Source organism: Nyctereutes procyonoides, unplaced genomic scaffold (genome assembly GCF_905146905.1).
Source record: "Nyctereutes procyonoides isolate TBG_1078 unplaced genomic scaffold, NYPRO_anot_genome, whole genome shotgun sequence".
NCBI lineage: Eukaryota > Metazoa > Chordata > Mammalia > Carnivora > Canidae > Nyctereutes > Nyctereutes procyonoides.
Genome location: NW_026575052.1, coordinates 38,796,113 through 38,817,480, shown reverse-complemented (window position 1 = coordinate 38,817,480; position 21,368 = coordinate 38,796,113). Strand labels below are relative to the sequence as shown.

General features: G+C 37.9%; 1 protein-coding gene and 1 pseudogene across 1 annotated transcript in view; both read right to left on the bottom strand.

Annotated features, from left to right (window-relative positions):
* Window positions 1-21,368, bottom strand: part of PDE4D (phosphodiesterase 4D) — a 1,377,381-nt gene that overhangs the window by 911,958 nt on the left and 444,055 nt on the right. Inside the window, exon 5 of the mRNA XM_055331396.1 lies at window positions 17,349-17,578. Within this exon, the coding sequence (XP_055187371.1) occupies window positions 17,349-17,578 (230 nt within the window). The remainder of the gene's footprint in view (window positions 1-17,348; window positions 17,579-21,368) is intronic.
* Window positions 6,419-8,388, bottom strand: LOC129513443 (eukaryotic translation initiation factor 4B-like; annotated as a pseudogene).

The window sequence follows — 21,368 nt, the reverse complement described above, 5'->3', positions numbered from 1 at the left end:
CCTGTAAGGAAGGTTTAACTGACAGTTTCTCATCTTTTTCCTCAAAATTCTATATGAGGAACAATTCTGATAAGCTATATAAGGAAGCGTGAGAGAGAAGTATGCTCCCATATCCAAAGGGCAGGCTTTCTCATTAAACTAACAACAGAGTTAATTTTCCTTCAGAGAAAACTTTTTTTTTAAAGAGAAAGAGACAGAAATTAAAATAAACTAGTAGTTATAGAGGAAGAATATTCTCCAGAGAGAAAAGACATGCAGTTTGTAATTTCATGCACTTAATTAATGCAGTGCAAACCACTCTCATTAGGAGTCCATTTTAAGCCTACCAGCTTGAACAGCCAAAAGGGAATAATTACAATGAAACCCTGTCCTTGTCTCCTTACTGAGAGTTTCACAAACTCTGCCAGGAACATCTTGAGAGATTCTTGTTTCCACTACCCTCCTTTTTGTTAACCTTTTATGTAAAACCAATGCACTGAAATGAAAACTCAATTTTCCCTTTTGGTTCCTCCCTACTAACTTTTACTACTGATTTTACAATGAAAGTCCTGAAAAACTCAGAGAACTTCCCATATGTTAGTTTCTGGAGTGGTAAAGCCTTATAATAAATTCATTAAGGCTTGCGTATGTGTCGGGGTTTTGGGTTGCAAACAACAGAAATCAATACTGATTAATTTTAGCAGGAAAAGAAATTCATCAGATGCATATAGAAGTCAGAATGGACAGGGAGCTTGAAGGACCAGACACGAGCAGGATCTGGGTGGGTAATGAACCTCCAGAATGTAATCACACCGTTAGTCTCCCTAGGATCCTGTTACTCACCAGCTCAACACACTGCTGGTCACACTGTCGGCAGCCACAGCCACCATACCTCTAACTTTTCCACTCAGGAGTGCCACATGTCTTGATGGGTCTAAGCCATTCCCTTAAGAATCAAAGTCATGGTAGAAGTAACAGATCGACCACACTTTGATCTAACTGCCAAAGAGGTGTGCAGAGGGAATATCTGCCCTCTATAGCTTCCCTGTGGAAGACTAGGCCCTGTCTCCTACTTACTCTGAGACTCCATCCAAAGAGAAGGGTACTGGATACTGACCAAACCAGTTTTTTATTCCAGAATCTTCCTTAAGTTCTCATCCCCTTGTCTATCCCCAGGTTAACATTCTCAAGCAATGGGGTGACAGTAATATAAGTTTAAAAAACAAAAACAAAAACAGAGAATACAGAGTATCTCTCATTGTAATGTCTGTCTGAATGAGTATAAACGTAGCATCTTAGTCCATTCAGGCTGTTATAACAAAATACCATAAACTGAGTGACTTATGAAGAATAGAAATTTATTTTCACAGTCCTGTAGTTTGGGAAATCCAAGATCAAAGCATTAGCATATCTGTTGTCTTCTGAGAGCCCACCTCCTGCTCCACAGATGGCTTTCTTGCTTAGTCAGAGGGGTGAGGGATCTTTCTGGGGGCTCTTTTATAAGAGCACTAAATCCATTCATGAGGGCTCTACTTTCATGATCTTATCATCTCCCACAAAGACCCCATATCCTAATACTACTCCTGTGGGGGTTACGATTTCAAAATATGCACTTGAGGTGTAGAGTACAAACATTTAGATCACAGTACGTAGGTTAACTAAGAAAGAAGGTGGAAAGGACTAAAACCAAAATATTTTCCTGTCCCAGTGCTTAAGTTTGGGGTCAAAGCTTAAGTGCCTACTTTAGTGCTAAAGAAATGCCGGGACCAGGGGTTCCCTAGGTGGCTCAGCAGTTTGGTGCCTGCCTTCAGCCCAGGGCATGATCCTGGAGTCCCAGGATCGAGTCCCACGTCAGGCTCCTTATATGGAGCCTGCTTCTCCCTCTGCCTCTCTGCCTCTCTCTCTTTGTGTGTGTGTGTCTCTCATGAATAAATGAATAAAATCTTTTAAAAAAAATACTGGGACCAGATAAAACAACTTAGGTACTTGTTCCAGGGAATGCTTATTCCTAGAAAGACTATAAAGCAAAGAAAATACCTTATTTAACAAAATTGATAGTTTATGCATCAGAACCTGCTTTAAGACCCCCACTTTTCTGCAAGAATCCATTAAGCCAAAGCTATCAGATGTTTATTCTTTTTAAGATTTTACTTTATTTATTTGAGAGAAAGAGACAGCATGAGCAGGGTGAGGTGGTGCAGGAAAGGATGAGTAGAGGGAGAGAGGGAGAGAATTTTCAAGCAGACTCCCCGCTGAACACGAAGCCCAATTTGGGCTTGATCCCATGACTCTGAAATCATGACCTGAGCCAAAACCAAAGTTGGATGCTTAATAAAATGAGCCACTCAAGTGCCCCAAGCTATTAGGTCTTTAAATCAGGTGCAATCCCAACCATTTCTCCACCTACCAAGACCAGGCTGTAAGACTCTATGAACATCCTTTCTTTACTTCCTCTTTCTGAAATATTTCTAAGTTTAAAGGAAGTATTCTTTATCCCAATGAGACTAATCTTAGTTTTTCTTAACCAATAGATTTTTCCGGTGATCTTTTTGGGGACTTACCCACAAACAGAGACAAGTTTACATAAAATGATCAAGAAAACCCTGAAAGACCCCAGTATTCCTCCTCTACATATTTGCCAAAAATACCTAGTGAATTACAGTTGAGAAACAAAATACCAAGAATTTTATTTTTATCTATTCAAAAATATACTGTCAGCACCTAAAATAGTATCTATCATATACCAAAGGATCAATAAACATTTGGATGAATGAAACTGCAAATAATCATGAATGCAATTTTAAGGTAATTTTACTGAATAGATAAAAATATATTTTTAAGAGAAATCAATATGAGAGAAAAAAATAACTACAATCCTGTTACTTGAAAAAATTTAATTACTTTCATGTTACTTTCCCATCCTTAGCTACATGCAGGCATCTATTTTGCAGTGCTATAACTTTAACACAAATGGACTTGTGTATTTTGCTTTTCTTTTCAAAAGGCCCCAAGCACTTCCATGGTACCATATAGTTCTCATAATGATCATCTTAATGACAAGATAATGGTCCATGAATGTGAATTTTCATTACCATCCATTCACTGTTTTGCCAAATGCAAAGAATGACTTTCACTTACAAAGCAGTTTTATAAAAACACTAAATAAACCTAAAATCATTAGCCCTCACTTCAGATTTTTCAGTAGATACTGAATAAAATACACCAGAAGTTATAAACCAAGATGAGACAATGCGGGTTCCAGTCTTTGTTACAGTTATCCTCTGAAAATCAATTAACTTTTATATTTCTTCTTAAGACAAATGGAGCACTCTCTGCTTGGATCTCTACATAGTAAAATACCCTTTGCTAAGGCATTTTATAAATATGATATACTCCACAATTGCTAAATTCTAGTCACAAATACTATTTCAGATGGTGAGGATAAAAACAGGGAAAATGACCTTCACTAGGTCACAGAACAGAACAAAATGAAATTGTGTTTGTAGAGGCATCATACCAGGATTTTTAGTCCCAGGTCTTGACCATACAGCTTTATCAAGCAGATTTAAGTTAATATTATCATCAACACAGTTTTCTAGAAGATAAAATCTGGAAATAATATGTAATATCCAAGTTAAGGGAAAAACACATGTGCCTTTCTGGTGTTTCACTTTACATTAGTAACCCAATTTACTGAAGAAAGGTTTCTACAAATACTATTTGTCCACATCAAATTCAATTTCACTCTAGATTCCACTGCTACAATTAGCAGCATGATGAACTGGAATAACACTTGAATCCCAGCAGTAGTATTTAAGAATAGTTAAGAAAGCAGTATTGAGACAATGATCATTTCTGATAAAGGAAATTCTCAAGAGAAAAACCCAAATGCTAATCCAAAATACCTAAGTTGTTCTTATAACTGGCAAAACAATTAGAGTTAAATATAAAAAACCCAACTGTTTAAAATAGAATAATACTGACCGAAAAGATAATGCACATTAAAAAAAATCAGATCCTTCACCATATTCCACAGCCTATAATAAATCTAGGGCACAGCTGAATACCATGAAAGATGCAAAATTCCCCAAATACCACAAGCTGCTGCTATTTCCAAAAGATGAAAGTCCTGAGAAACAGAACGCCATTGTGAACCTACTTATTTGGAGTAGAACAACCCCCATGGCCTTCCTAAAAGACTCAGTAACTATGCTACACTTCCCCTTCCCTGAATCTTTGTCAAAGGACAGCTGGACAGATTCCTGAAAATGTTCTGGAATTCATCTATAATAATCACACCTCAGAGAAATACCTGAGATAGAAACTCTTCCTCTCCTCTGTGTTCTTCCAGTTCACTATCCTCACATTGCTCTATGATTTCTCTCCCCTGTCCAAACCCCCACTCTTGTTCTTCCTAACATCTCCAATTTTTCTAGAAATCTCTTTCCATGGTAAGCAGACTTCCATTCATCACAGGTACCCCCTGCATGCTGCCTTCCTTCAAACTTGGTCTTCACTGAAGATGTCCCTTCCCTGCAGGGCAACCGGGGAAGGGGAGGCTGCTCTTGTTCTTGGTGCCCTGTGCCCCTCCCTGAGATGGTTTTGTGCTCTCCCGGTTATTCACATTAACTTACTGTTACTCCTCCACTCCTTTGTGAAGCCCTCTTTTGGCATCCATGCCAATCAATTCTGCTTCATCAATGACTTTTGCTAGTCTCCCTGGTCACTATGTTCCATTTTTTGAAAAGCGTCCACCATTTTAGCACCTGGACATCTTGAGTCTTGATGCTTGACCTCAGTGTCCACGTGGAAGAGTCACCCCATGGTTAAATCTCTCAATTCCTCTACTATTTCTTTCCCACTACAACACCCTCTTCCCTAGCATCCCCCTGCATCGTGAAAACATCTTATATGACCCTCAACACTTAAATCATAACATAAAACATGTTGTCCAACAAATATAACTTCCTATTCTTTCAACCTGTTCAGTTATTCTAATCTTGCCTGTTTGCCATCACAGAGGCCCCTAGAGACCTTGAACTCTTTCTATATCTGTATCTTCTTATTTCCATATCTAGTGTAGATGCCGCAATACATCACTTCATTCACTCTCTCACAAATACCTTCAATTCGTTTTCCCTATTTTTCTTATTCCGTATTCTCACTTTCCAGTTTTGGATCAAATAACTGTTTGCCTTGTTGGTGCTTATACCTTGGATGCTCAGCATTACTAGAGAATATTCCAACACATGTTGGTTACAAGAAAAAGTAATGGTAATGATTATCGACTGTACCTTCAATATGATCCACAGCTCTAAATGATCTAACTGATGCTAAAATTTTAGTTATGGGGGGTACCTGGGTGGCTCAGTGGCTGAGCATCTGCCTTTAGCTCAGGTCATGATCCTGGGGTCCTGGGATTGAGTCCCACATCACAGAGTGCCTGCTTCTCCCTCTTCCTATGTGTCTCTGTCTCTCTGTGACTGTCAAGAATAAATAATTTTTTAAAAAATCTTTAAAAAAGTATTAAGAAATAAATTTTTAGTTACTGGGATACAAACACTGCTTCCTCTTGTCCCAAGATTGTGTCCCTATTATTCTCCATGCTGAGAACCATCTCCTTTTAGGTCCCAGGTAGTGTCAGTTCCTCACAAGCCTGCTCCCCCATGATATCCTATGTTATTCTGCATGTCCTCGGTTATATTCGTACTTTACATCTAACAAATAGGATAGCAGTTGCCTGTTTTCTTGTTTGTATGCCCTACTGGTTCTAAACTCTATGACAGAAGAGACTATATTGGTCTTGTTGAGCTTTCCATCTCCAGTTCATAGATCAGTATATAGCAAATAAGAGACACCAGCTATTTATTAGATAAATGTGTAAGTGAATATATAAATACATGATCAATGCATGAGTGTATAGATGATTATGTTCATCAATACAACTTGTAGTTATTCTTATATCTACAAAATTTAACTCAATTCTGTAAAATATGTGGGAATATAAAATAGTTGATTTGAATTAAATCATATTAGAGAATTAAAAATAGCCAAAGTCAAATGTTAACTGGGACAAAGAACAGTTAGTAGAGGAGGAAGGATGGAGAACACTGCTGAATGACCCCCAAAAAAGAGGGGAAGTTCCAGAAAGTCAGTTGTGAAATATAATATTTATGTATTCTAAAATGTATATTCTAAATTTTATTTATATATTGTAAATTATATATTTTAAATTATTTATATATACTAAAGTTGTTTTTTTTTCCGGAAAAATGCACAACTTTCCTGTTAAAAGTTGTACGTCTCTTTCTCTCTGGCTACATTGGCGATTCTCCAGTTAGTTCAATACTTTAAAGGCTGCAGCAGCATGCAAAAGAATTTCATTTCACTGTTTTTTGTTTTTTGTTTTTTTTAAAAAAAAAAAGTTAAGAAAGGTCTCCAGGAGATGGTGAGTTTTATTGTCTTGTCTGGATAGAGGTTTGATTTGCTCTCGAATGTTCCAGGGTGGAGAAACTAGGAGAAAGCACAGGATGCAGAGGTCTATTTGGTGTAATCTTCTCCCTCGTTCTCATCTTCACCATCAATGGAGAGAGCAGCATACTTGCTTGCAGAACTGAACTTGGAAGCTGGATTTTCTTCAGGTTTCTTTGGCTCAGGTGCAGATCGGGAGTCTTGATCCTTTTTGCCGTCTTTCCTATCTGGCTCCTTCCAGTGGTCTTTGTTCCCTCCGTCTCCTGGACCACGGCTGGAGTTCCCACTGTGGCCTTTTGGGACACTCGCCCCATCTACTTTGTTTTCATCTGCTTGAGTGGAGATGCCTCTCCTTGCTGGTCCTTCCTCCGGGGGCTGAGCCAGGACTCCTTTCCCTCCAACACTCATGGGGGACTGTTGTTCTGTGTCCGAGCTCTGAGATCAGGCAGGAGGGTTAGAACTTTGCTTCACCCAAGCATTCTCCTTTGGTGGAGGGGCTGGCATTACCTTCAGAGGCTGTTCAGATTTGGGTGGCTTAGAAGTTGGAGAGTGACAGTCTTCCTCCTTATTCGGTGTTTCATTTTCTAGAGACTTCTCACTCTCTCTCCTTCGTGCATCCTGGTCTGACTTACTTCTGCCAGTTGTGGCCGAGGTCCCAGTCTGTGATGACTCACTTCCTGTCCTGGACCGTTCCCGTTCCTGAGTCTCTTCACTTCGCCAGCTTGGGTGTCTCTCTCGACGCGGTCGCTCTAGTTTTGGCTCATCCAGCTGGTGCTGCAGCTTCTTCTGCTCCTTCTGCAGCCGCTCTTCTACTTCTCACTCTCTAGCAGCTGTGTCAACAGGCTTTGCCCCTCCAAAGATAGAGGCCGCTTGACTGGACTGGGAGGTGCAAGCGGAGGAATCATCTTCCTTAGGAGTACTCCGAGGCTTTAGATTCAGTTTGGGTCTTGGTGGGGGGGGCTCTATCATCACGCCTATAGTCATCCCGAGAGTAATCATCTCTGGAGCTCCAGGACCGATCATCTCGCCTGTCGTATCTGTCTTCATAGCGGTCCCCGCCTCCTCTGTAGTCGTCATCCCTTCGGTACCCACTACTAAATGCTCTTCTGCCACTGCCTATCCTGGAATCGTAGCCTCTGTCATAGTCTCGGCTGCCTCGGTCATCATAGCGATCCCGGCCTCCGTATCGGTCCATATCTCAGCGTGGACCATCACGACACCCATCCCGATATCCATCACGGTATCGGTCTGAATCCTAACGGTCTCGATCCTTGTCTCCAAAGCTATCATCACCTCTCCTAGGTGGGTAGTCATCGAAGCTGTCTGTGGCAGGACGCGCCCTCCAGTCTGTATCTGTTTTGTCAGAATCCCGATTTCTATCTCGGCCAAAAGAACGATCATCCCTGTCTTTATCCTGTGCTTGATCAGCAACGTCCACTCGAATTCTCCTGTTACCTAGAGACTCTTCGTTGAGGCTCAGGGCACTGAGCAAAGAATCCAGGTCCTCAAACTCAGTGTAACCAAAACCTTTCCACCTCTCTGGATTGCTGGGTTCACGTGGTAAACGCACTGCACTGATATTTAATCCTCTAAAGAATTCCTTAATGGAATCTTCTGTGACATCATAGGGCAGGTTCCCTAGAAAAGCAGTATAGGGTGGCGATTTTGGAAGACGGCTCCAGTGGATATTGGGTTCCTGAGCTGCCCGTGGAGCAGTGGGCAGGATGGAACGGTCAATTGGAGGTGCTCTATACATGTCATCGTCATTACTATGCCAAGTGGTTGAAACATCTCCTTCCAGGCCGTCTGTTTCATCAGCCCAGCTGACTGGTTTGGGGACATAGGTGCTTCCTCTCCCAGTCCCTCCATCCTCAGCCCGAAAGTCTGTTAGGGAGATAGTTTTCCCTTCTTATTCTTCTTTTTTGCTGAGGCTGTCATGTTGGGAGAGGGAGAGAGAACGCAAAGGACCCGGATGAGGCGATCACGTCTACACTAAAGTTCTTAATCTCCATGTAAAGTTTCCACATAACAAGGGGTTTGTGTATGTATGTGTGTGTTTATTATGACATTTAGTATTAGTTGCAATTTTCTTAGGAATCACATTGTTGTAAGAGTCAGAATACCCTGAGACAGAACCTTTCTGGAAATGTGGGCAAAGGTCTTACCTTTTCCAGACTCAAAGCTACCAACTGTAATTTAAGTGATGCCAATCCATTAAAGCCAATATATCATCCAGATAGATGATATAAATGACATCAAACAGCTTAACAAAATGGCATGCGACTTTGATTGAATTCCACAAATTTGGAATAGCCGTAAAAATGCCTGGCTCTATCTACTATCTTACAAGTAGACAGAAGATTCTAAACAAATGAGATAAATAGGTATGATAATTGATATGGAAGTCCCAAAGTGTTAGAAAGAATTCTAACTAGCCAGGATTTTCAGCAAAACCAAGCCAAACCAAAAGAAAACAAACATTAGAAACATATAATTTTCATAAAATCACATAATTTTCATATATGAGAGGGAGATCATATAATTTTTCTATAGCTTCTTTTCTATATATAGTTTTATTTTCATGAAATCTCTTTGTCCTTTTATAGTGCTCATTTGTCAGGGGAAGGGAATTTTTTATATCTTTATCCTTTCCTAAATTTCAGCTTAACACATTTTTCTTATTCTGCATTTCTTAACGTCAATATTAAGTTTGAATCAGTGTTACATGAAAGCCACTCAGGGTGCTTTCACCTACTTTCTCATTCATGAACACAATACTGCAAGTCAGAACAACATGACTTTTAAAGAATTTTAAACTCTCCCTAAACATTTCAGTGATGAATAACTCTGGATTATGTAAAGATGGTCAAGCAGGGAGTGTTTAGGGGAAACAACCTATCTGAGAAGCTGAAAATTATGATTCCTAGACAAAAATAAAGTGCTTTATTCAGCTCTACACTCTGCAGGTCATAGTACCATGGTCTTCAATCAACTTTTAATAGGAAAATAAATGTTTCACTGGGCTCATTTTGGGGATACATGGGATTCCCAACCAATCTATACTATTAAACAAGTAAAGGTGGCATAAGAAAGGTTTGGAAGCAGGAACCACATGCTCTGATGTGGTAAATGAAAAGTCACCACTCTCTTTAGTGTTTTGTTTTTTTTTTTTAAGATTTTATTTATTTATTCATGGGAGACACACAGAGAGAGAGGCAGAGACACAGGCAGAGGGAGAAGCAGGTTCCATGCAGGGAGCCTGATGCGGGACTCGATCCCAGGACTCCAGGATCACGCCCTGGATCGAAGGCAGGTGCTAAACTGCTGAGCCACCCAGGGATCCCAGTCTTTAGTGTTTTTAAGAACACAAGAGCCTGGTGACATAGAAACTTTGACTACAAAAGTAAATTCACCCCTGGAACGTGTTACTTTACTGACATACAGGTATAGAGTAAAATACTGTGGGGTAGTAACAGTACATTTGAGGTATCCTTAATTAGAATGCCAGAAAGTACTACGAAAAATGAAAAGGCACCACAGTAGTCTGAAAAAGAAATTGGAGCTTGATAATTACCTTATTCTTTTATAAATTCAGGACATGACAAATATCATAAAACATTCAGAGATTCTATGATGTGGGAGGAAAAACAATGTCATTTAGCTATTTATTTTAGGTTAGATCCAAGAATTGCTACTGATTCTGAAAAAAAAGATGTAACTTTTCAAGATACTATATATTAAAGATACAGTGTTCAGTCTGCGAGTCTAGTTTTAATCTTGAAAATCACTAATTTCTTTTTTTTAAGATTTTATTTATTTATTTATTTATTTATTTAAGAGAGAGTGAGTAAGCAAGAGAAAGAACATGAGTGGGGGGAGAGGCAAAGGGGAGGGGAAAAGGAGACTACCCACACTGAGCAGAGAGCCAGGTTAAGGCTCAATCCTAGGACTCCAGGATCAATACCTGAGCAAAGGTATTGACTTAACCAACTGAGCCACCAGAAAATCACCAATTTCAAAGAACCTATCAGATAAATCTCTCAAAAACTGAGCACATATCCAATATGAAGGTGCAAGTCTTGTAGGTAGACTGTGAAATACAACCCTTTGGCTTCATAAATCCTTCGATCCAAAATATTCCAAATACAGAATGCCCACTGTTAATGCCTTCTTCAGTTAAGACCAAATTTCAAAGATCAGGTACGTCTGCTTTAAGCTTCTGTTTTTCTTTTTTTTTTTTTTTAAGATTTTATTTATTTATTCATGAAAGATAGAGAGAAAGGGAAGCCCAATGTGGGACTCAATCCCAGGCCCCGGGATCGGGACCTGAACCAAAGGCAGACACTCAACCACTGAGCCCCTCAGGCGCCCCAAGCTTCTATTTTTCTTACTTTTATTTTGTTTGGATTTTGACTCAGTAACAAAATATAGAAAATTACCTTTTTTATGTTCACTCTAATGTACTGTATGTACTCAGGAACACTAGATGATGGGTAGTTCCTCAGATAATCAATGTATAACTGGCATCCAAGACCAACTCGTCTGTGTATGGCACATAACTCATGGAAAGATTTCTAGAAGATCCTTGCAAAATGAAACCTTATTTGACTAAAGTAATCCTTCACCCTATGTTGGGGCATTTATTTCCAAGAGCGAGCATTTCTTCCTTTAAATTCTGAAATTCTGGTCATTTTCTTCTTTTCATTTTTATTTTGGAACATAGTAATACACATGCACACGGTGTACTTCTCCAGACAAGTAATAAGATGCTGGTAATGAGAAAGTGTTTCTAATATTCTCCACTCACGCATATCCCTGCATATACATCCATTCAGGGGTGTGTCAACATGTCACAAGGGGATAACTTGCTCCTTGGCTCTCATTTTATTATAGCTGATACAGCAGTGAAACACAGCTAGAGAGATTTAGCACTACCTGTCCTTACCAGCCCTCTGCTGCCTCAACTTCCTACCTGTGCACAGGGAGCAGTATCCACACACGTGGCAGGCTAAACCCTCCTCAGAGCATCTGGGGGTACATGGACCAGCCAGAGACAGTAAGCCAGGAACAGAGGTACAGCCAGGGAAAGCTCCTAATTCCTCTTGAGTATTCTGGCCTGACAAATCTGTAGAAGTCATCAAGACTTGGTACAGAGATGTAACGAGGAAGAAGTAAAGAGGACCTCCACTCTCACCCAAACATAACTGAACAGTACTGGAAAACAGGGCAAGTCAGTGGACAAATGCCAAGAACAAGACATAGACCTATGGTTTTCTTATTGGAAACTACAAATTCAACAACAAACATGATGTGTTCTAATACTTTCCCAAATAAGTGTAGTGGTAGTAGTAGGTGTTATTACATAATAAGTACTTAGAATGCTAAGTATTTTATCCTCACAACAAACCCGTGAGGTAGGTACTTCCATTATTCCTAGTTTGTCCTTGAAAAATTAGAAACCTAATTTTTTACGTTTCTAATTTTAATTAACTTTCCCATGGTCACTGCGCTCATAAATGGTGAAGGCAAGAAGGATGCAAATTCAACCTGTCTGCCTCTTAACCACTTACTACTTTGCTGTGGGCCACCACAAACATACTGTCATTTCATTCTCAATGTTTCTTTGCCTGCTTAGTGCCTGGATGCCCCATTTGTCATCATTCAATATTCAAGGGATAACTGTCCTTGTCTCTAAGTAAAACTGTCCTGAAGGTTAAGTGTCATTCTTATTACCTGCTTTCCCTTTACCAAGCTGTGTCCATTTACCCGTTCCATTTTTTTTCTCCACCCTATGCACTTCCCTCTTTTCCTGTTCACTATTTTCCCCTTCATCTGCTTATTCTCCTTTCTCCTTCCCCCTTTATTCCACTGTCACCTCGCTTATTCTCATTTCCTTGACCTCTCACTGTTACACTTTTCCCTACACACACACACTTACGCACACACATGCACACATTTTAGAGGTCCTTACTATTACCACCATTATAAGCAAACAGAAAGTAAATATTGGAGCCATGGTCTGGAAGAAAATATTTATTTTACAATGCATATATCTAACAAATGACTTAGAGTATATGTCTAGAATATAGAAAGAGAGACACAAACCATAAGAGACTCAATCATAGGAAACAAAATGAGGGTCACTGGAAGGGAGTGGGTGGGAGGATGGGGTAACTGGGTAATGAGCATTAAGGAAAGCATGGAATTGAACACCAATAAAAAATAAATTTATTATTAAAAAAATAATAATAAAAGGAAAGCATGTGATGTAATGAGCACTGGGTATTATACAAGACCAATGAATCACTGACTCTACCTCTGAAACCAACAACAGGTTATATCTTAGTTAATTTAATTTAAATAAAATTTTAAAAATAGAATATATGCAGAATATATAAGTTAAAGAAAAACTGAATAAATTTTTAAATGGGCAAAGCATAAAATACCTATGTGTTCAATAAATATATTAGAAGGTAAATAATATCACTACTTACTCATCAGTGAAATATAAATTAAAACCATAGTGAGATACCACCACACATTCACCAGAATGGATAAAATGAGAAAGACAGAGAATATCAGTGTTGGTGAGGATGCAGAGCAAATGGAACTCCCAAACATTGCTAGTGGAAGATTAAAATAGTATATCACTTTGAAAAAATTGTTCATGGTAACAAAAATAAAAATGTTTACCTATGACTCAGAAATTCCACTCCTAGGAGTACAAGAGAAATAACTGCATATGTCCACAAAAAGACTTATATACAAAAGCACATAGCAATATTACTCACAATAGCTACATGCAAGAAACATCTCAAATGTCCATCAACAAGACAGCATGGAAAAATAAATCATGGTATACTCATAAAGTAGAACAGTGCACTACAATAAAAAAAGAACAAACTATTGATACATACACCAACATGGATAAACATCAAAAAAAACACTGCAAGTGAAAGGACAAGCCAAACGCAAAGATCACACTATACAAACCCATTTATATGATGTCCAAGAAGGGGCCAAACTAATCTTCAGTGATAGGAGGTAGGAAACTGCAACATTACTACATCGGTGTATAAATATATAAAAATTTATCAAGATGTATATTTAAGATTTGCATATTCTACTGCCTGTGAATAGTCTCTTAATAAAAATTTTTTAAAAAGTAAATGGAGAGAAAACTATCTAGCAGAGAAATATGAAAAGCGATGACCTTCCAAATTACTTCTTTACGAAGGTCACAGCATCTCAAGCCCATTAAAAAGTGTCCCTCTTACTTCACTGAGAGTCAATATTAGCTGTGAAGCCTGTGACTGTACCCCATATGGAAAATTCATAGATACATTCAAGGTTTTCAGGATCTTAGGTCTGACAGTCCTGTTTTGTCATCCTTTAAAGTTATCTAAAGGTTGAGAAATCACAGTGCACACAAGCTAACACCTCAGGCATACCTAAAGAGTTTTTAAATGGCATACATTTGAATGTATTCATATTGCCTAGTACCCACCCCCCAAAAAAAAGCAGAATTGTGGAATTGTTCATTTAAAGAAACCCTCTCGAACTCAGTCACTTGACCCAGGTACTTCATAGGGAAGCTAATAGCACCATCCCTAACACTCACCTCTTCAGACCCAAGTTCCCTTCAGAAACGAGTTACTCTTGGGGCCACACTGTATCTTTCTAAAGAGGTGGCATAAGTCTCTAGACGCACTGTGTGATACCAGACAGAGCAGGTGTCTGGTGTGTTGATACACCAGAATAAAGAGTGCAAAATAATCATGTTAAGAAAGTAAGAAAAAGAAATCAAAAGGATATGGAAAGCCTCCTTTGCCATCAAAGATTTCCAGTTACCAATGTCTCAGTGTAGGTTGACAGTGGGACCTGGGGGGCACGCTCACTTTTAACAATGGGGAACGGAAACAACGGAGCCAAAATAGTCTCAATTCCTCATGAGCCCTTTCTGGGAAGATAGCTGGGGTTTTGGTTAACTGAAATGACTAGAGAATATAACCCCTAACTTTACCTTTTGCTTCCTTTCTAAAGCTTAGATATTCCAGAAAAGTATACACCTGATTTTTATATTTCTCAAACACTCAATTCACAAATAATTTTTGCTTGAGAAGGTAATAACTATTCCTTTAATACATTCTTAGTTTATGTTTCTTATTGGTCACTCTTGTCCATGGATTCTCCTGGCTGCCTTCAGGCACAGACAACTTTCCCTGGTTTCACCTCTCTACAAGACCTATTTTTTTTCTCCAAAATAATGAGTATTTTACAAATGGTAAGCACCATTTCACTTACACTTGATTCTTAGATTCTTACTAGGAAGGAAAGAAACTCTAAACAAAGAAGTACTACCGTACAGACGATTCTGAACCTATAAGTTCTTTGGCATTTAGGGCCTAATTGTTTTTAGCAACACATTAAACGTTAATTGGGTTTGTCTTTTACCTGAGATTTTTAATTATACACATTTCCACATAGAGATATATTAGATATACTGCATCATATTCTTTTAATAGCAGATGATATAATATAAGGTTTGAATCAGAAATCATGGCCAGCCATCAATTTTTTTGAGATACCAAAGTTAATTGAATACATTGCAGGCTTAAGTTAGTTTATTTTAATTTTAATTATAAATAATCTTTTCTTATTCAAATGTAGAAAAAGCAGGACAAGGTTCTAAGGTAAACCTGATGTGCAGCAAAGAGTTAACATCAGGCCTGTGACTGTTACCTTTAGAAAAGCTGTAAAGGCGAGCCCTAGCTGGCATCTAGAAACTTGGATTCCAGGAGGGTATCCACCAGTCCCTAAATGGTAAAAGTGTTCACTGTGCCTAAACTGGTTCTGCCAAAAAAATCTGGTTTATGCTGAATGACTGCTTTCCTTCTGGGAATCTGAAATTTAGCCACATGCTAGCTAGAGGGTGCCTCAGTGACCAGCCTCCAGTAAAAATTCTGGGCACTGAGTCTGTTTTTTATTTTGCGGGTTTTTTTTAAATTGTGCCAAGAACATTTAGCACGAGATCTACCCTAGTGATAAATTTTTAAGCATGCAACACAGTATTGTCCACTATAGGCATAATGTTGGACAGTAGGTCTCTAGAAAGGATTCATTTTGCATAGTTCTAACTAAATACCCATTGAATAGCAATTTCCCATTTCCAGTACCCCAGCCCCTGGCAAGCCAAATTACTTCTTTACCAAGTCTACTGTTTCTATGAGTTGCATTATTTTAGATTCCTCATGTAAGCACTGAGTCCTTCATAGGTTTCTCTGCTAGAAGGTTTCTCTGGTGATACATTTCACATGTGCTGTCACAGCTCATTTCTAGAGGAATTAAGTGCATCCTGTTTGACTGGGAATAGAGACTCTCAGAAGCTTGTGTTTGGATTCCTCTCGATTTTGCCCCATGTGCCTTTTTCTTTGCTGATTTTGCTTTGTATTCTTTTGCTGTACTAAACCTCACCATGAATATGACTATTTCCTGAGTTCTGGAAGATCATCTAGCAAATTATGGAAACTAGGGATGGTCTTGGTGACCTCTGACACTCCTGATATCTGGGAATCCTGCCCTCTACACAGATGAACAGTAATGGTGTTGATCCCAAAGAAAGGGGAAATCAGTTTTTTGAAACAGAGTTTTTCAAAGAATGTTCAGGTCAAGCTGCCATATAAAATTCCCAAATGCTTTAGTGTGTTTGATGAATAGGAATACACTCTTCTTTAGATATATAGTTCATCAAAAACTAAAACCAATACCCAAAACAACTAAACAAATATTTCTTCTTTCCATTGCTTCAAAGTAAGAATTTGCTATATTCTTATCTAATAGTAATTTCTTTATACCTTTTAATAATACAGCCCCGTTGAGCTGATCTGTAAAAATTCAAACAACTAAATTCAATATCTTAAAGAACAGTTAATGGGAAAATTTCTCCTGATCACAACTTTTCTAACAACTTTTAGGAAAATCCAGAAGTATCTTCTCTAGACATGCTTTAAATTTGACAGAGAATGGGGAAGAATCACACTTGTCACATAACAAATTGTTTTTTGTTCTTGTAATCTTAGCAAATGCTCTAGAGTTTTTCCAAGTATGGGCCACTGGCATCCTCCTTACTTTTCTATTCAAGCTTCTTAAAAATTCAGCTGAACAAAACAGCAAATAAGGGATGCGGCCATTATCCATACTTTCTTTCACAATTTTTTTTTTAACCTGGTGTTGTTGCTTTTAAAGCGTAAAAACTTTACTGGTAAAGAGCAGAGAGAGAACAAAAACGTAAATACACTGCAAAGTTGGAGATATAAATGTAATTGCATGATGAAGATGGTGACTATGTGTGATCCTTCCATATGTACTAATCCTAAATAAAACCACCTCACGCTGGGATCTGAAACAGTATTCTGGTAACACCTTGAAATGCCAAAGGCCAAATTACTAGGCTCATGAATATTTCTTTTGATTCTAATTATAGGACAATCTATTCTTGATTTCAAATTGGTTTTGCATCAGTGAACATTGCCTACTGTTTCCAGATATGTATGTCTATGTGGTAATTTGTCCATTAGTTCTCATTTGTTAAGAATATTTTTATTAAATCACATATGACCAATATTAATTTTCCAAGTTGAAGTCCCCTTTCCTAGACACTTATGATCATTCGCCAATACCTTTCCAATCCTCTGTGTAAAACAATTTGACTAAAACGGCTTCCCCTGCAGAGACAGAGACATTACCTGAGGAAAAAATCACCCTTCTTTCTTGTGACTCTAGAAACCCCATTTTCCTCCCACTCAAATCAAGCAATGAGCCACAAAATCTCAAAAGACCAAAGAAAACAATCACCATCCAAAATACAAGATGGGAAAACGTGGCCCAAAGGCACTCACCCACTGGAGTCTGCAGAAGTGATAGCAATCAGCGGTAGAATCTTCAGGGGAAGGCTGGTTGGTCTTGGAATGTTCTCTGATTCACTTTTCAAATCTGCTTGTTCCAACTGTCTGAAGGCAAGAGGGGGGAGCTGAACATTGCGGCAAGAAAGTCTCCGGACGAGATAGGGTTCCATTCCTCGGAAAGGGTCTTCCTCTTCATTACTGGAATGCAGGGTTTCCTCAGAGGCCTAATGCAAGGGTTGAAGAAAGTACAGTTCTCAAGAAAAGTCCCAGCACTGATCAAATACATAATAGCTGTATACTTTTGGAGAAAGAAATTAAGAGAAAAGTATACATGAAAAATGCTAACTATGAAGCAACAACACTAACAGAACAATATTTGGTGCAAAGATTAGAATAACTGAAATCTAGATTTATTTTTAAAACAGTAAATTTGTTCACCAGTATATTTAGATATGGCTCAGTTGTTACAGTTAACTGACATCTCCAATAATTTTAGAATCTATGAGCTTTGTGTGTGAATTCTATAAAATCAAGGGCAAATCAAAATATTTCTCTACTTCTATAAAGTGATTTACAAAAAATTCACATATATATATCTCGACATACGACATACCTATATACCTACATGTCTATGAAGAGCAAGGAAGAGAATGAGTCCTATTCTTTTTCTCCAAACTCAGGATCATATTTGTAACACATTTTCATGTTATGTGTTACTTGGATGAATATTCTGTGCAAAACTTTATAGTAAGATTTTGTGGAATTAAAAAAAAAAAGGACATGAAAAGGGAAGCTGAACACCCAGTAGAGTTGTTAAAATCATAGCTGAATTTTGCAAATTAGATCTTTATTATCCACAGGCAAAGACAAATCAAATCTAAAATAAAGTAGAAAATTTAGTATTTTGATCCTAATTGGAAAAAAACATACTGTTACATGAGCACTTTTTATTTCCCAGAGGTTGGACAGTCTATTCTAACAATGCTTATATGCATGGCCTCAGAACGATAGTCTTCAAATGTTACCAAGTAACACGCTGGGTTTTAGTCTTTGTGTTGCCACTTAGTTGTGTTCTTGGAGTGTTGCTTAATCTCCCTGAGTTTTTCTGTTGTTGTTGCTGTTGTTTTTATTAGAAACATAATAAACTGCATTCCTCATTACCTGCAATGTGATAATCATAAATAACAATCTTGTTTTCTTCTGAGTTTTACAGGTAAAGAAACTAGCTGAGGGAGGCAAAGTACTTTTCCCCAAAATTAGCTCGTCCATTATAAGTTAAAAACTGACTTTGAAGAGCTCATACCTAGTTTAGAATTTCTATTGTACTCCTTATTATACTGTCTTTGGACAAGTAAGGTTGTTCTCCGTTTGAACATTGAGGGTAATAATTTTTATTATTATTATCTCAAGGTTATTGTCTGGAACAGAGATATGAAGTAGTCAAAGCACTACTGTCTGTCACAGTTTGCACTCAACAAAATGGCAGCTACTATTATTATAATCCAGGCTAATTTCCTTTATATTCTCACAGCACTATGCTGCCTTTTATACTTCCTTCATCCATATGAATTGCACATAGAAAATTTGTCTTTTCCTGATTTATATCTTTAAAAAATGTAAAAGGACATGCAGTGATGTACTCTCTTCAGCCTTTGGTTTTATTATCTAATTTTATGGATAAGAAGAATAAAATAAGAGCACCAAAAAGGTAAAGAATATATCTAAGATAAAGTCAAAGTCATTTATTTCAAATCCTAGATATGAAGATTCAGATTCTGAGAATCTGTGCTCTGTTCTGAGGAATCTTCTTGATTTGTAAAACAACATTAATAATAATAGCTTTAAAAAAGGAGCGAGTCCTGACACTTCCAACAACATAGTTGGGCCTTAAGAGCATTATGCTAAGTCAAATAAGTCAGAAAAAATAAATTCTGTATGATCTCAGTTACATGTAGAATCCGAGAGGAAAAAAAAAAAAAACCTCATAGAAAAAGAGGTCCAATTTCTGGTTACCAGAAGCAGGGGAAGAGGGAGGGGAAATTCAATGAAAATGGTCAAAAGGAACAATCGCCCATTATAAGAAAATACATAGTAGGGATATAATGTACAGCATGATGACTTCAGTTAATATTGCTATATAATAAATATGGAAGTTAACAAAGTAAATCCTAAGAGTTCTTATCATGAGGAGATTTTTTTTTCTTTTTCCTTTTTGTATCTATTTGGGATGATGAATGATAACTAAACTTATTGTGGTAATGATTTCACATTTGTAAGTACAAATTACAGTGCACCTTAAACTTATATACTGCTCTATGTCAATTATATCTCAATAAATCAGGGAAAAAAATAATATTAATGACTAATATTTGTTGAGTCCTTGTTAAATGGTGCTATGTTTTACATATACCAATTCATGTAAATTTTACAGAAATCCTGAGTTAGGTTTTATTACTTTTCCCATTTTGCTCAGAGAGAAACAGAAACCTATAAAACAGCATGCCTTCATCACACAGCTACATGGTTAGTAGGGTAACTATTCCAGGTTGCGTGGGACCTTCTGATCTTAGCACTGAAAATTCCATATCTGGGGAAATCCCGCAGGCCAAAACTAGGATGGCTGATTACCCTACAGGTCAAGATCCAACATCAAATCTATTTTTAGTTAAAGGTGGAGCTATTAACAACTATGTTTTTTTTTAAATTTTTATTTATTTATGATAGTCACACAGAGAGAGAGAGAGAGGCAGAGACACAGGCAGAAGGGAGAAGCAGTTTCCATGCACCGGGAGCCCGACATGGGATTCGATCCCGGGTCTCCAGGATTGCACCCCAGGCCAAAGGCAGGCACCAAACCGCTGCGCCACCCAGGGATCCCAACAACTATGTTTTACTACCTCTAACAAGTATGTATGGCAGAGTGCAGATACTAGAAGAGAACACATACGAATTGACCAAAACTTAATAAGCTTTACATTTTCATTAAAATAATAACAACAACAGAACTGAGATCAGGACAGCTTTACATAAACACTGAAAATTAATGATAATCCCTGTTTATTAAATCAGGAGATAGAGTTTCCAGGCCCAACTTTGCCACTAATTACTTTGTGGTGTTAAGGAGTCACTGAACCTTTCTGGGCTTTAGTTTCTTTAGACATAAAGTTGAGAGATTGTACAAAATGAAACTTAAGGCCACTTTCAGTTTTGAAACAGTCTGATTTTATAATGGCCAATGGCAAAATCAATGGGTAGAGAGACAGCAAATACAGAAAATAAAAGGTAATATACATCACATTCCTTGCTTTTAGATTGAGAAAGTGAGCCTCTGTGTTTTTGTGAAGTTCTGTGTGTTCATCTAAGGACATAAGCACAAACTGAACCCACATTCTGGGATTGCTAACAGGTCATAATTTGCCTTACACGTTTCTTAAGAGCAGTTAATGACTGAACTGTAGAGATACCCTTTTTCAGGATGAATATGGAAAAAGAAGAACAAAGGATGAGTCTAGCAGAGCTGAACACTGAATGCAACTGGCCTAAGCTAATATATTTTTATAAGTGCTGAGCTGCCCACTCTGACAATAGCATTGCTACTGCAAAAATGCTTTATATAACCCAGGCTATCTGATGAAAGACTCAGTGTTTGTGACATTCTCTTTTAGAGAAAACCTCGAGAGGTAACCTCTTTTGAGAGAACAACCTCTATTAAAAATAAAGTGTAGTATTTTTATCCTGACAATAAAAATGTTAAAACAGCCCATGTCTATATCCTAACATTTCCACTCAAAAAACCAGTATGATAAATGGCTCTTTAAAAATTTCAGATTAGTGTGTATCAATGACATTTCAAAAATAAATAAACAAGTTTATCTGGTAGAAGGCAGAAGGTTAAATGGCCTAATTTGGGAAAGAAATGTAAAACTGACCACCAGGACACATATATCTTACTGCTGGAAAATGGCATTTTTGCAAAGGTTGGAGGGATAAGATAGCATTTATAATATCCCTAAG